Source organism: Mytilus edulis, chromosome 5 (genome assembly GCF_963676685.1).
Source record: "Mytilus edulis chromosome 5, xbMytEdul2.2, whole genome shotgun sequence".
NCBI lineage: Eukaryota > Metazoa > Mollusca > Bivalvia > Mytilida > Mytilidae > Mytilus > Mytilus edulis.
This window is the reverse complement of record NC_092348.1, coordinates 512,423-530,835: the sequence shown is the minus strand read 5'-3', so window position 1 is coordinate 530,835 and position 18,413 is coordinate 512,423. Positions and strand designations below refer to the sequence as shown.

Sequence of the window (18,413 nt, the reverse complement as noted above, 5' to 3'; positions counted from 1 at the left end):
TTGATACATTTGTCTTTTAAAATACAACTGACATATAAGGATCGTAATGGTGCAATAGGGATATATTTGTCGGTTTTCGAGAGCAAAATTTGCAGCGCGTCATCCCTACAATGGCTTCCATTTCTACGATTGTGAAAATCAACTGGCATAATGGGGAGATAATTTTGACGAAGTAGAATCCTGACTGATCTATAAAATAAAGATTTCAACCATTTCTTATCTGCTCTTATCAAATTTTGTTTATATACGATGTTTCTACTTTGGGTTTATCTTTTTCACCTTGGATTTCTTTCTAATTCAGAGTGTACTCTGAAGGATAAACGCTTGCTTCTGAATGATGGAGATGTTGTTAATCAACTTGAAAAAAAGATTCAAGACTTGTCTGCTCGTCTTGACGCGATAACGACCACAACATCTCAACAAATACAAACATTAACAACATCGGTACAGCTGCTACAGTCTTCTCAAAGTAAGTTTTATGGCTAGTAGTGGCTACAGTCTGCTCAAAGTAAGTTTTATGGCTAGTGATGGCTACAGTCTGCTAAAAGTAAGTTTTATAGCTAGTGGTGGCTACAGTCTTCTCAAAGTAAGTTTTATGGCTAGTAGTGGCTACAGTCTGCTCAAAGTAAGTCTTATAGCTAGTGGTGGCTACAGTCTGATCAAAGTAAGTCTTGTAGCTAGTGATGGATGATTCGTTGATAAGCGTAATAAAGGATTGAAAGTGTACTTATGATATTTGGAAGTTTAGCAGATTAATGGAAAACAATTTTGTTTGTTGGGTGTTTTGGCATGTACAGTTTGACAAAGTTTGACATTTTGACAAGGTGTTTTTCTAAATATTTAGAAGCTGATCGTGTTAGAAATGTATCAATGAATGCATGTTGAGTACACTGCCGCCCAAATACTTTAATAAATAGTGACTTGTTGCTTGGTGAATCTGAAAACAGATCACAAACAGTAGCAGATCCAGAACTTTTCATAAGGGGGCCCGCTCCAGTCATTCTTCTGTGATTCTGTATATAATCAACCAATTTTTTCCCACGAAAGGGGGGACCCAGACCCCAGCCCCCTCCTTGATTAGCCTATGACATGGTATAGATGGCTTATATAAACCCTGAAGAAACCAAATTTCAGAAATCTACTTGTATCGTAGTTTATTTCATATCGGTTGAGAATAAGATTCTCTTATTGGATTAAAAGGGGTCACATGACATTCATTATTCTTCAGTAATAAATTCCATCGGTCATTAACAGAAAAAAATGGACCAGAAAACCGGTCGTTAACAACTTTTACATGATAATGACTGGTGGGGCATGGTTTCCGTCTGATAATGACCGTTGGGGTGTGGTTTCTGTCTGATAATGACTGTTGGGGCGTCGTTTCTCTGTTAATGACCAGTGGGGCGTGGTTTCTCTTTTTAGAGAGATGTAACGTTTATAAAACATGTTCCTGTTTTTAATATATGATTATATTTAAGTTGTTGAATTGTTTATTATATGTTTTCGTTAATTATAAAATTGAAGATAACTTGATTAATAAGTATTTATATACTGAAAAATTGCACTAAAATGAATGGCAGTATTACTACGACTGGTCCTCACTCTTTGCCATAGAAATCGTACAACTACTCGAGTTCGCTGTAGGCATTTTGAATTTATGACAATTTTCAAAACATGGTTTCTCAATGAAATAAACATAATAGTTCTTGAAAAACTGGTCATTATCATGATACATGGACTGCCTGTAGGGCATTGGTATTGACTGCGACAGCGATAATGACCTCGCCTTCGGCTCAGTCATTATCACTATCTTAGTCAATACCACTGTCCTGTGGGCAGTCTATATATCACGATAATGACCAGTTTTTCAAGAACTATTATATAAGTCAAATGTGTAAAAAGTGTTCAGTTAACAAGAAGTTGTTGGGTGATAAATCTGAAATCACATCACATTGTACAGTTTGCTTATATATAACCCTGAAACCAAATTTCATAAATCCATATGACGTAGATACCCTTTCGAAATATTAATCGATGTTCATATTCGGTTGCATCGTGTTGTATAATAGATAAAATACTCTGCTGTGCGCAGCTTGATACGACCGAAGAGGTCGAACCCAGAACATTTAGAGACAGTATGGACACTACATTAAAGCTTGATACAGCTCTGAATTTGCATTGTGATTAAATATTTGATACATTATTGGTTTCTGGTGCAGAATGGATGTACTTTACAAATTGAAATTGGACTTTTTGGCTATTATGGTCCAATATCCAAAATCTAAATACACGGTTAGATTCAGCAAATTCAAGAAACCCAAGCATTCAAATTTTGATGAAATCAATTGAAGTTTAATTTTGGACCCTATGTGAAAATACATAAAGTTGAATTCCCTATGGGCCAGGTGAGCTAAAAATTATGGTTGCATAGAAATTATTGCAGCAATATCACTTACATTTCTATTTTTGAATTTTAGATTTTGGTTCCTCATATGTCAGGTGGGGACGAAAACAATGTAGTCATAATAACACAGAAATAGTGTACAGAGGTAAGATATGTCAGTTACATTCTGAATAATCTGGCATCCTATATATCACTCACAATACCATAAATCATAATCCATTACATAGCCTTTACAGGGGCGGATCCAGCCATTTTAAAAAAGGGGGGTTCCTAACCCAGGACAAAGGGGGGGTTCCAATTATATGTCCCCATTCAAATGCATTGATCGTCCAAAAAAAAGGGGGGGTTCCAACCCCCGGAACCCCCCCTCTGGATCCGTGCCTGCTTTAACTGGTCTTTCTTATCATCTATCATACAATTGAGAGGGTTAAGGTACAAAGTTACCTTGTTTTTGTGACACCCAATGAACAAGTGCATGCTTTATATTTGAATAACTTTACCGGGTACATCTGTTAAAAAAATAAGGGTAGAAAATTCTAATAAATGTCACAAAATTGGCCAAAATAAACTAATAAAAAATTTGTAAGGGTTCCGCAGAACCCAGTGTCTCGCCTACTTTTGCCGTTAATCACACACTCAACAAAAATGATGAAAAAAATCAATAACATTATTCCTCTTGATACTATCTTTTGATTGTCAAAAGCTTCTGTCCAAGTTATGTAAAAATCCAGGCTAGTTTAAGAATCTTAAAAATGTTTTAAAAACTTTAACTGCAGACTGTATGTAATGTTAACTGGAAGAAAAACTAAGTCCATTTAAAAGTAAAATACGGAAAAAAAACTTTATCCACAGAGTGAATGTAATGGTTCCTGGCAGAAAAACTAAGTCCATTTATAAACAAGAGTGCACACGCTGAAATGTCTCGCCTTCTTTACTAATCATTGATATTATGTTGATAGACCTAAATATAAAGCTTTATTACAACTGTCACATAAACTCAACAATAACCAAAGAAAACAAAACATTTATCAATGAACCATGAAATGAGGTAAAGGTCAGATGAACCATGCCAGGCAGACATGTACAGCTAACAATTCTTCAATACAACAAATATAGTTGACTTATTGCTTAAAAATGAAGAAAAACAGACCAAAACACAAACACTTAACACTAAGCAATGGATCGTGAAAATGAGGTCAAGGTCAAATAAAACCTGTGTAACAGACATATAAATCATAAAATATTTCCATACACCAAATATAGTTGACTAATGCATAAAGTATTAGAAATATAGACCAAAACTCAAAAACTTAACTTTGACCACTGAACCATGAAAATGAGGTCAAGGTCAGATGACACCTGTCAGCTAGACATGTACACCTTACAATCATTCCATACACCAAATATAGTAGACCTATTGCATATAGTATAAGAAAAAAAGACCAAAACACAAAAACTGAACTATAACCACTGAACCATGAAAATGAGGTCAAGGTCAGATGACACATGCCAGTTGGACATGTACACCTTATAGTCCTTCCATACACCCAATATACTAAACCTATTGCTTATAGCATCTGAGATATGGACTTGACCACCAAAACTTAACCTTGTTCACTGATCCATGAAATGAGGTCGAGGTCAAGTGAAAACTGTCTGACGGGCATGAGTACCTTGCAAGGTACGCACATACCAAATATAGTTATCCAATTACTTATAATAAGAGAGAATTTAACATTACAAAAAATCTTAACTTTTTTTTCAGTAGTCACTGAACCATGAAAAGGAGGTCAAGGACATTGGACATGTGACTGACGGAAAGTTCGTAACATGAGGCATCCATATAAAAAGTATGAAGCATCCAGGTCTTCTACCTTCTAAAATATAAAGCTTTTAAGAAGTCCGCCGGATCACTATCCCTATGTCGAGCTTTCTGCAACAAAAGTTGCAGGCTCGACAATAAAATACAGAATTGCTGAAAAATGGAATTTTATTTTTACAAAATTTTCTCCTGGATACTATCTTATGAACATAAACAAGCTTCTTTCCAAGTTTGGTAGAAATCCAGGATATTTCAAGAAAGTTATTAAAATTTCAAAATCTTTAACCACAGAGTGAATATTTGTGGACGCTGCCGATGACAACACCGACGGCATGTAGGATCGCTATGTCTCGCTTTTTCGACTAAAGTCGAAGGCTAAACAAAAATGAAAGAAATAACACAATAATATACTAGTATATCACTCCAAGTAATGCAATATATGATTTTTTTAAAGGTCAATTAACAATCAAAATGGTGTACAGGTCAAAATTAGATTGTTGGTTGTTTAACGTCCAGTGGCAAATATTTCATGCATGTTCAGGTCGAGAACAAGTTAACAATAACTACAATAGGTAGGTCTTGTCATAATAGAGGCTATTTTGGATGATGGTCGGGGAAATTTGAACTGCCACTGGAAAACGAGGGTATATTGGATAGGGATAGAAAATTTTTTCTCTTTACACCAGGCATCTGATTTAATGTCCCCATTCTGACCGGACGAGACTGCGAACTTGAAACATTACACACAGCCAAACAGATGCCCCACATCGGCAGGCATTTACTGCCAGTCAGGAGAAGACCAAGTGACCATATTTCATTTCCTCATTCACCCTTGGGGGGTCAAAATTAGAACAGACTGGCATAATCATCAAAGCAAAATTGAATAATGAATGTTTATTTGCTGGACAATTATGATTTTTAAAGACTATTATTCAAAGACAAATACATTGTTCTTCAAAGTTTTAGACATTATTCAGCATCTCATTTTGTCAAAGATTTCAGAAAATTAATTTATTAATAGGTTATGCTGCTGGAGCCTGGTATGCTCACAGTGGGTCAGCGGCAAACCCTGTATGTCTACCAGAGGATCCAAACATTGCAACCTTACAACGAACCAATGACTCGAATTATGCTAACATCTATGGAGCAGAGTATGAAGGATATTTCAAGGACGAACACAACAAAAATGTACCATGCAGTGTGTGCAGAGCCAAACAAACCACAGCCAGTATCATGATACCAGGCAGAAATACTTGCTATCCTGGATGGAAAATGGAATATCATGGTTTTCTTGCTGGAGGACGACCAGATCATGCTGCAGCTTCTATGTATGTTTGTATGGACAACAGTCCAGAATATCTACCAGGTGGAACCTCAAATCAAGATGGCTACTTGTTTTACACAACCCTGGCTAAATGTGGTTCACTATACTGTCCTCCATACAAACAGGACACACCAATTACATGTGTCGTCTGTTCTCAATAAACTTAAATAATCTTCGAACATTTCAACAGTACGTTTGATTCCTTATAATTCCATTCATTCCAGATGTCAGAGACAATGTGACAATTAAAAAAACCCTGATTTATATAAAATTAGAAAATACAGTATCCTTCAACTTTTTATTGATGTTAATGCAAGGGATTGTTAACAAATGAAGTGCCTTTCTGTAACCACACAAAAATGGACAGAATATTGTTACAAAAACAAATACTTGTGTCTTTTTGTTTTTTGGATGTATAAGTATCCATCCATGCCTAGATGTATTTCTATTTGTATCCATCTAATGCGTTGGGCCTTTTTCACCTGATTTTTATAGTTTATTCTTATGTTGTACGGTTACACCACTTCTCAAGGTTTGGGGGTTAAAACATGCTTGACCCTGCCACATTCTTGATGTTTCTGTCCCAAGTCAGGAGCTTGTAGTTAAGTGCTTGTTGTTTATGTTCATAGTATTGTTTTGTTTTGTTTTGTTATAAATTAGGCCATTAGTTTTCTAAATTGAATTGTTGCATATTTTTCATGTAATGTCCTTTTTTAGCCAACAATACTGCATAAGTATTGCTTATTGTTGTTACTTCTACTAATAAAAGACTTATCGGTAATTCTAGAACATGGTTTCAAAAGATAAGGGATATCATTATGCATGATCCAACATTCCTACACATTATTTACAGAATCCAAATCAATTAACCAGTCCATTGATTGCAGTTCTTTGTATCATATTTAGATATTATATATAATGACTGTATAAATGAATGAAACAATTTTCTCTTTGCCCAATTTTATTTCAGAGAAAACATTCTGAAGTCCCATTCTTTTTTCAATAAGTTATGAAGCATCAAGGCTTGTATTCAGAGTTAATTAAAGCATCTTGATTTTTTTGGTAATTAAATTCTAAGGGGAACAACTCATGAACTGTAGAAGCTATCTGGTGAAATTCAATTATGACTGTATATTTATTATCACTAGTACCCATTTCAAAGTTGATGGATATTTGTCAAAGGAATACAACTAATCATCTGGAAATGACTAGGTTTAGATAAATAGGCAGATTGAAGGACAAAGTAATAAATATATTCCCACATAAACAATAAAATACACTTTATTTTGATTGTACTTTCATAAGAAGCCTGTAGCTGATATTTCAACTCATAAATGAATTCCATCAGAATGTTCATTTTAACTTTAAAGTACTTTGTCATGTATAACAGGTAGATATATATTTACATGACAAATAATCTTCAAATCAATAATATTATAATATTTTCTGTCCTGTGTATGGTTTTTAATCTTTGTATTAAATAATTAAACATAAATTTCTTTTCATAATTTTATTGTATAAATCATCTCCTCTTCTTCTTAAATCCTGCAATTAAAAAAAAAACACTGCAAAATCAACCTAATGAGGATATCATAGAATTATATTTGTCTGATATTATAAATACATTGCTAAAGGGAGACAATTGTATAAAATTATCTCCCCTATTCTAGAACAGTGTACATATCATAAAACTACTTCATATTCGAAATCTGATTTAGTCTGGGAGTACAGGATTCATTTCTTAGTAGTTATTGGCTTTGAAGCAATGTTCAGTAATTGTGAGTTTTCTAAGATGTGTACTTTGTTCATTGTTTTTCTACATCAGATGCTTTTGTACTTCTTGCCAATAAATAAGTCAAGACAACTGAATTTTACATTTTTCTAATTTTGTGCTGTTACACCAAAATAATGTTTAACACTGTAGCATTGATGAACCTGTAATTCAGTGGTTGTGTGTTATATTAGTTTTAAGTCCAATCATTTGTCATAAACAAGACTGTTGGTTTTAAGTCCAATCGTTTGTCATAAACAAGACTGTTGGTTTTAAGTCCAATCGTTTGTCATAAACAAGACTGTTGGTTTTAAGTCCAATCGTTTGTCATAAACAAGACTGTTGGTTTTAAGTCCAATCGTTTGTCATAAACAAGACTGTTGGTTTTAAGTCCAATCGTTTGTCATAAACAAGACTGTTGGTTTTAAGTCCAATCGTTTGTCATAAACAAGACTGTTGGTTTTAAGTCCAATCGTTTGTCATAAACAAGACTGTTGGTTTTAAGTCCAATCGTTTGTCATAAACAAGACTGTTGGTTTTAAGTCCAATCGTTTGTCATAAACAAGACTGTTGGTTTTAAGTCCAATCGTTTGTCATAAACAAGACTGTTGGTTTTGTTTGAATTGTTTCACGTTTTGTCATGTTGGGGCCTTATATAGCTGATGTGACAGTATGTCATGTTGGGGCTTTATATAGCTAATGAGACAGTATGTCATGTTGGGGGCTTATATAGCTGATGTGACAGTATGTCATGTTGGGGCTTTATATAGCTAATGAGACAGTATGTCATGTTGGGGGCTTATATAGCTGATGAGACAGTATGTCATGTTGGAGCCTTATATAGCTGATGAGACAGTATGTCATGTTGGGGCCTTATATAGCTGATGAGACAGTATGTCATGTTGGGGCCTTATATAGCTGATGAGACGTTTTGTCATGTTGGGGCCTTATATAGCTGATGAGACAGTATGTCATGTTGGGGCCTTAAATAGCTGATGAGACAGTATGTCATGTTGGGGCCTTATATAGCTGATGAGACAGTATGTCATGTTGGGGCCTTATATAGCTGATGTGACAGTATGTCATGTTGGGGCCTTATATAGCTGATGAGACAGTATGTCATGTTGGGGCCTTATATAGCTGATGAGACAGTATGTCATGTTGGGGCCTTATATAGCTGATGTGACAGTATGTCATGTTGGGGCTTTATATAGCTAATGAGACAGTATGTCATGTTGGGGCCTTATATAGCTGATGAGACAGTATGTCATGTTGGGGCCTTATATAGCTGATGAGACAGTATGTCATGTTGGGGCCTTATATAGCTGATGAGACAGTATGTCATGTTGGGGCCTTATATAGCTGATGAGACAGTATGTCATGTTGGGGCCTTATATAGCTGATGTGACAGTATGTCATGTTGGGGCCTTATATAGCTGATGAGACAGTATGTCATGTTGGGGCCTTATATAGCTGATGAGACAGTATGTCATGTTGGGGCCTTATATAGCTGATGAGACAGTATGTCATGTTGGGGCCTTATATAGCTGATGAGACAGTATGTCATGTTGGGGCCTTATATAGCTGATGTGACAGTATGTCATGTTGGGGCCTTATATAGCTGATGAGACAGTATGTCATGTTGGGGCCTTATATAGCTGATGAGACAGTATGTCATGTTGGGGCCTTATATAGCTGATGAGACAGTATGTCATGTTGGGGCCTTATATAGCTGATGTGACAGTATGTCATGTTGGGGCCTTATATAGCTGATGAGACAGTATGTCATGTTGGGGCCTTACATAGCTGATGAGACAGTATGGATTTTCTTCATTATTGAAGGCAGAGCAGTGTATATTTGTTTTTAATGACCTATAAGGGGTTTTATCTTTGTCATTTGTCATCTACCATATACTTGTCTCATTTGCAATCATATCACATTTCCTTTAGTTATAAAGGGACAATTTTTAAATAAGTAATTTCTAAATACATAAAGAGAATTATCCTAAACAGCAGTCAGAGTTTAAAAAGATTATAATACGAAATTCTTATTTTTGATGGAGTATTTCTGGCTGAGTTTTAATAAATTTTTGTTGAAAGTTCTTTAAGGATCAAGTGGAACTTAATTTTACATTGAAACATGTCTCTTAGAATTGTTGTTTTGTTTGAGATGTAAAAACTAATTACCTCCTTTCTTTCCTTTCTTGCCCTGTAAAAGAAACATTATATATTATTACAAAATATATTTAAAATTATAGTCAATTTAATAATGTGTATTTTGTTAACCATTAGCACCATATATATAACATTTAGATTTTATAAGTCCTTTCTTTTTGTTAAAATGTAAAACTTACAAATGCAAAAATATGTAATCATTATTCATTAAAATATATTTTGATGGGAAGGAAGTGACTCCCCTCATAACCAACATTATTGGAGTAATTTTACATACAGCTAGTGGATAAAAATAATGAATGATCAATGTCCGGTAAAATAAATCTTCTCTTCATTCCCTCTCCACATTTATTTTAATTCAATAGCCCTTAATATTTACCAAGGTTTATCACTATCTCTATTATCTGACTATATGTAATTATCTCCCCTGTTTTCTCTAAACGTGATTTCTCTGGATGGCATAACTCTGAAAAATTCCAGTAATATCTGAAAAGTGCACAGGACTTTTGACTAGACTAATATTATATCTCTTGGTTAAACATAGATTCCCATGACATATATATCAGTACAGAAATGAGTCTTACCTTGCTGTTGAATTTTCTTTTCTTCCCTTTTTCCATAGACTACAAATAGAAAGACAATTTATTGAAATTTTATTTATACTTCTATGTTTTTAAAAATGCACATACATCTTGTAAAATTGCATAAATACTCATAACTCATGTCTTTATGCCCATTTGGAATATTAAAATTGTTTTACAAAACAACACTAAGGGGAGATAATAAGTGGTATACCATTTTTTAATGTTTTCTGCCATGTTTGACATTAATATCTCATCGTAAATTGCCATGCAGTTGAAACACATCTATATAACTTTTTGTGCTGTTGAAAGCTTCCAAAGAAAACATATATTAATTTTTCTAAACTTATTTTTCTTAAGCTATAAGACATTTTATCAAAGGTTTTTTATCTACTTGAGGGGTCCAAAACCTTATAGATTTTAAATCATCTTCCAAAACCTAATCCTAACTTATACATAATCATAACACTAGCTCTTACCCTTAAGCTTAAACCAAACCAACCATAAAGGCCTAAACATTAGTACAAGAATATTTTTTTCATATATTTTACAAAATCTTAAAATCATAATAAGGTATCACAGAAGGGGTGACTGTCAAACTGAATGCAGTAGAAATGCAGGGTCATATCATATAACAATGATCTGTATCTTAAACACTTATGTCCTGGTTTTAATTATGTATAGACCATGTGAGGTTTTAAAAATAAACAGAAAGACTAACAATAAATGTACAGTACACTGAATACATACAAATTCTCCTTGTCTTTCATCATCTAAAATACTAATATCATCAAACTGGGTCAGGTTATTCAAAGATGATAAAGTTCCCAATTTTCTCATAGCATTCTAAAAATAGAAATATTTTTTAATATCATTATATAATTAGAAACGACATTTCATTCTATAAACAATCACATATTAAAGCATTTATAAATTAACTGAACCAAGTCAGGCTATTTGGATCATTTGTCATTCTTTGTTGTTTTCTATCTTTATTTTTTTTAGCATCAATTTATTGGTGGTAAGTATGGTCTGTTGTACTGAATAACTCTTGATGTTTAAAACTACTTTCAACACTTAAGGCTAAATTAATTTCTTCACACATAAAACAAATATAAGTGCATATAATGATTGCCTGTAATAATATGTAATCTTATTTTGTTTCCGTATATTATGGTGGCTTTAATTTATACTTCAAAGTTGAACAAAGTACAAGCCATACCTATAAAAAGATTTGCTTTAATAACTCATTATAACATGTGTTTATAATTTGTTATATGACACAGCTAGATAATCTTACCTTATCTTTCTTTGATATTGACATTCTCATCATTCTTTCTTCTTCATATCTGAAATCAAATGTTAAAATCATAAAAGATGGGCGAAAGATACTATAGTGAGGGACACTCAAACTCATAGATCGAAAACAAACTGACAACAACATGACTAAAAAAAAGACAGACAAACAATAGTACACCAGACACAACATAGAAAACACAAACATCACCAATAACTGGAAAGGAGGGGGGGTCTCAGGTGTTCATGAAGGGTAATTTGATCCTCTTCCACATGTGATGCCTGTTGTGTTGCTCATCAAATACAGAAGATAATCAAAATATTCATGGACCATTCATTTTACTGTGAAAACGATTCATTCTTGTTTGGAAACATTTTTATACAAAAATAGAAATTAAATGATATCTTTTTGGATTTTTGACAAATAATAATAAAGTTTTCCTAATCACATCATTCTAAATTCTTAATGTTGTATCTTTATTGAATGAAACTCATAAAATTTTCTTTGAGTTTAATAATGAATTTTCCTTTGAGATTTTTTCTGGTATAAATTTGTTTGAACAAAAATGGATTGTCATACTGATTGTTTACTACTTCAATTAAATACATACTCTGTTCTTTCTTTAGCTTTCTTGTTGGCTTTAAATCTGTGTAGGTCAATACTTTCCTAAAAATATAAATAACATTAGACATTAATACAGGGTATTTAATCATTTAAAACTCACTCTTTTATACCACACAATGTATACATAGAAATAAGAAGATGAGGTATGGTTTCCAAAGACAGGATATTACAGGCTGTTTATATCTTCATGTTTCCTGTCCTTAAAAAGGTGTCAAATATTTGGTATAAATGTTCGAAATATAATGACCATGCGAGGGCTTTATAGCCAGTCAAGGTTGTTAAAATCTCACATGATCATATTAATGTAATTCAGATGTGTAGTTATCTGCTCTTAGATGTTTTATTTATATTTCTGCTATAAAATTGCTGTTTTATTGAATTGGTGTAAACCCACATCATTTTTTTCTTATCATACTAAGATTTCATAGTGGAGACTTTCAAAACAAAAGGGAAAATAATGAAAAATGGAGAGCCACAAAATAAATAAAGATTTCAAAATAGCATGGATATCCATATTTTCTATGACTGATAGATTTTATCTTGCTTAAAGTAGTGTCTGTTTTAAATCTTGAACTGGTCGTCAATTTAAGTGGTTGAATTTTGCAAAATCTTAATTGATTATTTTTAACAATTAAACATACACATTTTTTTAGTAAAATCAAATAAATATTTTTACATGTCTAGGATTTCTTTCAGATTTTATTGGACATCCATTTTTAGGAATAAAGGGAATGAGGGTTAAGCACAAAAGAGCAAATAACATGTTAATCATAAAAAGTTTAACCTTGACTTCTTCTGGTCCTTCATAATATTCATCTCTCAGTTCTTTTAGTATACTACTACTTAAAGCTCTCTTCTTGGCTCTCTCTATTGCTTTACTTTCTTTATCTTTCACTGTCTCATCCAAATCTGTTCAAATAAATAAACACAAAGGGTCATAACTCTTGTAAAATATAAGGCAATCTTTATCTTTTACTGTCTCATCCAAATCTGTTCATCCAAACTATTCAAATAAATAAACACAAAGGGACATAACTCTTGTAAAACATAAGGTAATTTTTATCTTTTACTGTCTCATCCAAATCTGTTCTAATAGATAAACACAAAGGGTCGTAACTCTTGTAAAACATAAGATTATCTTTATCGTTTACTGTCTCATCCAAATCTGTATGGTAAAAGTTCCTACAAATAAAAAAGCTGAATTGCTCAACAAATAAATATATTCCATTCTGATATTTATGTTTTCCTTATTTGTAACTCCTATTTATTTGCATATTGTAGATCTTGTATTTGATGATCATCTTTACAGTTTATACATATCTACTAAAGTTTTTGAAGTAATTATCAAAATTATGTCTTTCAAGGGCAATAACTCTGTAAAAAGTTGACTAACAATTTATACAAGAAAGGTTTTCTTTTGTAGATATTGTCTTGCTGATCCTTTTCCCCATATACACTTACTCACTTGCAATATTATGAAAATTCATTAAAATATCATCATTTTATGGCAATGACTCCTTCAAAAAAAGTGTCTGAAATTCTAGGACAACACAATTTGTTAAATCTTTACATTGTAAACATTTCTTTCTTGTCAAATGTTAACTTTCTATAAAAAAAAATAAAAGAAAATGGACAGTACTTGCTTCTTGACCCGAAGAATGATTTTGGTTTACATGTAGTTTGGTTTCAGAGAAGATTTTTTGTAAAAGTTAATAAATGACCACAGACAAGGATAACAGAATACTGAAGCCAAGTGATGATAAAAACTCATCAATCCTGTTGGACAATGTGAGCTGAAAAGGGTATTTAACTTATTATAGAATTACCGTAATGTACAGGTGTTAGTCTTGGGGGGACATAAACTTTTGATTTGTTGATAGATTTTGTTTCGTTGTCCTCATCTGTTCCTGATTCATCTTCATCCTCTAACTACAAAATAATAAGTTATCATTACAGCTATTTTAATTTGCATAGTTTTGGCTGTCAATCATTTTTGATTGATGGCTTGTTTATATTTTAAAATATCAAACATATCACAAGTTAATATACAAAATCACTAAAATATCTGTTTCTAGCCACTATGTGATAGTATTAGAAGTCCATAGCAACTATGTAATAGAGAGTTATAATTGGAAATATCAGTCTTATATTTGAAATAAGATGCCAAAGTAAAAAAAACGAACGACAGAACCAACTCTTCAAATCATTACAACTTTACAATGAGCTTTCAAAACGGTAAGGGTGTTTCTCATTGTTGAAGGCCATACAGTAAGTCATTAATACATATTGCCTAAAGCCACATCTTTTGAAGTCTGGTTGGTTGTCTCATTGACAATCATACCACATCTCCTAATTTTCATAACATTTAATTTGTGGATTTGACCATCAAAAAAAAAGGAAAAAAAATGTTGCATACAAATCATATGAGAATAAAGATTACCTTGTTAGTGAAATTATTTGGATTTGCTTTAAATCTGAGTGGATCTGCCTCATCTAAAAATAAAACAATAATGGATTTAGATTCATCTTTAATGGTACATTGGGATTTACATAGTGATTAACCCTGGTAATAATCAAAGATATACCGGTATGATGATTTATATAGATCTATAATTACGATACGGAAAATAAAAAAGAAAATGTCTTACATTGTCATGGTCAGTCTGGATGTTTGAACATAATGAGACGTACCTGACAATTACAGCAGAAAATTATTTATTTGTAAAATGTCCATTAAAAAAAAATATTTCAAAATTATCACTCCAAAGGAAGCTTGTTTCAAACCTGTTCCTCCAGTGGTAGCTGTTTTAATCACTTTATCTATCTGATATTTGAGTTTCTGATCTATTGGTCTCATCTTCTCCAATACCTGAAACAATCAAGAATAAACCAAGTAATTTAAGTTTTGAAAAAATGTAGCAGCATTTGTACGAAAAATTAGAACACCATGTTATGTTAATGGAAGATCTTTTGATTATCATTTAATAATTTCTTCACAACGTTGCCATTGTTCTTTGGGAGTGGGCACATGATTTTGTAACAGTTTAGAGAGGGGTTGAGCACTCACGAACATGTATAATCCTGACACATTCTGTATGTGCCTTTCTCAAGCATGTAGCCCAGTGGTTGATGTTCATGTAAGTCATATTTGTTTATAGTAAAACGTTTTATCAATTAGTTTTATTATTTGAAATATTTCCCATTTTTCATGTCTGAGCATTTTATAGCCGACTATATACCATGCAACAGTATGGGTTTTTCATATTATTGAATGCTGTACAGGGGCCTATAACGGTAGACATTTACTTCCCTTTAACTATGGTTGATAGGTGTCCCATTAGCAATCATACCATATCTCTTCATTTTTATATCAATGAAAATAATGTACATCTCCTTTGTAAATAAATATATTGTCTTAAAATACATGCTACATTAATTGATATGATATTAAAGTGATATTAAGTGCTTGCTTTAAATCAAGTGGCTATCTATATTGATTTAACATACAGTACGAATCTCTACAAGTCGTTCTATAGAAGGATCCCCACTGATGGACTGGCTACTGGTCTTCTTGTGGAATAGGAATGTAGAGTCAATCAAATAACTTAGTAACAACTGGTACTTAGTCTCTAGAAAACTGATTCCCTAAAACAGAAATTATACTCTTTAGATGAATATCTATTTGGCTGTCATCTTTTATAACATTTGTAAAATTTTTAATAAAACTGACCATTGACTTGTATTTTCTTTTATAAACATACATGACATATGATTCCATGAATTATTCTTTCATAAAAATACAAAAGAATTACAAAATTATTTGATCATGAACAGAGAAGATAATATTTGTATAATTCAAGGGAGATAATTAAGATGTGGCATTAGAACCTTCATTGAAATACTGTCTAATTAATGATATCTGGTAATAAGCTCTATTTACCTTTGACGTATCAAACTGTCCTTCCTTCGCCTTCTTTAGAATGTTGTCTGTATGGTTAATAACATCTTGTGTTTTACTTCTCAGATCAGACATTAATTCTAATGCCTTTGGTACTTCAGTCATATCTTTATAAAAAAAATAATATATTAGGATATTTCAATACAAAGTCACTTTAAGAGGCTACATAAATACAAGAATATGTGGTATGAGTGCCAATGAGACAATTATCCATCCAAGTCACAAATGGAAGAGTAAACCATTATTGGTCAAAGAAGGGCCATCAACACAGAAAAGCAATGAAGGGCACCTACCTGTTTATGGGATGTTTGGGAGACAAGTATTAAATTGCAATCAAAAGGAGCTAATTGAAAACAAGTTGTTTAATATTTTATCTCATTATTAATCCAATCCTGTGAACACTTTCACAACTTCCAGTCTAACCAAACATGATAGGCCATGGAAATATGAATGCTGGTTTCCCCATGCACGTGTAAATTATTCAGGCCCACCTGTCAGAATTTTTTTTTAGTGCAAATATCAATTTTTACAGAAAATGTTGTTGTTAACCTGAGAGTATAATCTTGTTTTACATTCTATACTGTGAAACTAAATAAACATTTATTGAGCAATGTTGACACACTTTATAGTGATATTAAATTAGACAATTTAAAACAGATTGAAATTAATAATTGATACAAGAAATCAGAGCAAGCTTTTTTTTTCATACATCATGTACATGATTTACATGTACACAAAAAAAAAAGAAAAAAAAGAGGGGTTTAGGGAAATTACAACCACTTTGGTATGGCTTACTTGCAGATCCAAGGTATTCTTGTCAGCAAACTATTATTTTCAGCTCTTTGTCCTATGACCACAACTTCTGTAACATCACTCAACTGGAAAAACGCAGACTATCTTTATCTATATAGGACAAATTAAAAATAAATGTAAGGCCAAACGTGACAATGTACATGTACTTGATCCAACTAAATCATATGGCTAAAATCTTGGTTTTCCCATGGAATTTAATGTGTTTGTTGGTCCTGTTAATTTGATATTTTGGGTTTAGACAAAATAAAACTCTGCACTTTAATCATGATATTGTTTTTCAAAAGTGTGTTGATGATATCAATATACATATAGATGGTAGATTTTAGTTGCTTTTAGTCTACACTGGTAGCATTATCAAAATAAGCTTTCTACTCCATTCTAGTTTTTATTTTTTTATGGATTTTTTTTAATTTTTCATCATAAACATGATAAAGAAGCACACCATTCTTCAAATTTGAATCTGATCACATCCAAGGGAGCATAAAATTTCCTAGTACAAATGTTCTAATAGTTGTGACAACTTGAAAGGCTTTTTTAATCATTTGCTGTGATGCCTTCCTCAGACACAATATTGCCAAATTTATTTTTTTCAGTTGGACTCTCAGAGAAAATTTCAAACATATTTCTACTCCTGGATTGTATAATATACATGATATACATTCATCGCACCAAACGATGCAAATTTTGATGAACACAAGAATTTCCAGATAATTTAAATTCCAGATAATATAAACCAAATGCTCCTGAAATTCTGGTCCTTCAAATTTAACAGAGTTCGGTGCAAAATTCATTTAATATTCTTGATATATGAAGAATGGAGAAGAATCTTGTGAAATCTGGGCAACCATTTAAAAAATATCCAATAGGTCATCTATATACCTCGGATGGATTTGTCACTAATTTTATCATTACTTTTGAACGTTTTTGGAAATATTTTGCACAAACAAATAAAAAAAAAAACATTAAAGAAGAAATAGAGGCACATTTGTATATTTCTGTCTACTGTAACCTGCGATAAGTGGTTATAGAGGAACCTTTTTGACTAACAACTGTAAAATTCTTGGTGAATGAATTTTAAGTATATGACGATAAAATGTTCACTTTCTTTTAAACAAATCATGTTTTAAAATATTTTTCCAAAAATAACAGTTGCCAGTAGCAAATAAATATTATAGAAGAAGAAGAAATATTTCAGACCTCTGACGAATCAGGATAAGGATATTTTGCCAAATCAAGTTACAATCATCAAACCAAAGTATATTTCTATTGTTTGGATTTTAATATATAGATTTAAAAAATAATGTCTACCAAAAAAAAATATAATGGCAAATTGGTATTTTTTTAAACATATTAATTTTTCAATTTAAATATGTAGGTTTCTGTCAATAAACAGCAACAATGTCTTATTATCACTTGAATAACACAAATATACCTTTTCTATGATGGTTATATCGTTAGGTAGACGAACTTTGTGGATTAGAGGCTGCAAATTATGTTGAAAACAAGGTCCAGGGGAAATAATTTAGTAAACCGGAAATCGTGTTTAGATTGTAATAAAATAAACAAGTTCGGATGTTTTTGTGTTAATTTTTTTACAGCAATTTCGAACTGTGATATTTAAAGGAAGATTTGATATGTATAAAA

The 18,413-nt window shown here is 32.2% G+C and overlaps 2 protein-coding genes across 4 annotated transcripts; one reads left to right on the top strand and one right to left on the bottom strand.

Moving 5' to 3' along the window:
- The first annotated feature begins 224 nt into the window (after nt 1-224).
- Nucleotides 225-5,937, top strand: LOC139522717 (uncharacterized). The gene is made up of 3 exons (XM_071316193.1): nt 225-469; nt 2,478-2,549; nt 5,248-5,937. The coding sequence occupies exons 1-3, from the start codon at nt 250-252 to the stop codon at nt 5,709-5,711; spliced, it is 756 nt and encodes a 251-aa protein (XP_071172294.1). The 5' UTR covers nt 225-249; the 3' UTR covers nt 5,712-5,937.
- Nucleotides 5,938-7,045: 1,108 nt separating this feature from the next.
- LOC139522714 (neuroguidin-like) lies at nt 7,046-18,316 on the bottom strand. 3 transcript variants are annotated; one of them, XM_071316189.1, is made up of 14 exons: nt 18,202-18,316; nt 16,752-16,859; nt 15,939-16,063; nt 15,506-15,643; nt 14,783-14,867; nt 14,439-14,491; nt 13,825-13,927; nt 12,783-12,907; nt 11,985-12,040; nt 11,378-11,426; nt 10,828-10,923; nt 10,081-10,119; nt 9,509-9,530; nt 7,046-7,095 (listed from the first exon to the last, which is right to left on the bottom strand). In XM_071316189.1, the coding sequence occupies exons 3-14, from the start codon at nt 16,059-16,061 to the stop codon at nt 7,073-7,075; spliced, it is 912 nt and encodes a 303-aa protein (XP_071172290.1). In that variant the 5' UTR covers nt 16,062-16,063; nt 16,752-16,859; nt 18,202-18,316; the 3' UTR covers nt 7,046-7,072. The 3 variants fall into 3 exon arrangements, with proteins under 3 accessions (XP_071172290.1, XP_071172291.1, XP_071172292.1); XM_071316190.1 differs by having other exon boundaries at nt 16,752-16,834; nt 18,202-18,303; XM_071316191.1 differs by lacking the exon at nt 16,752-16,859 and having other exon boundaries at nt 18,202-18,293.
- Nucleotides 18,317-18,413: the final 97 nt, after the last annotated feature.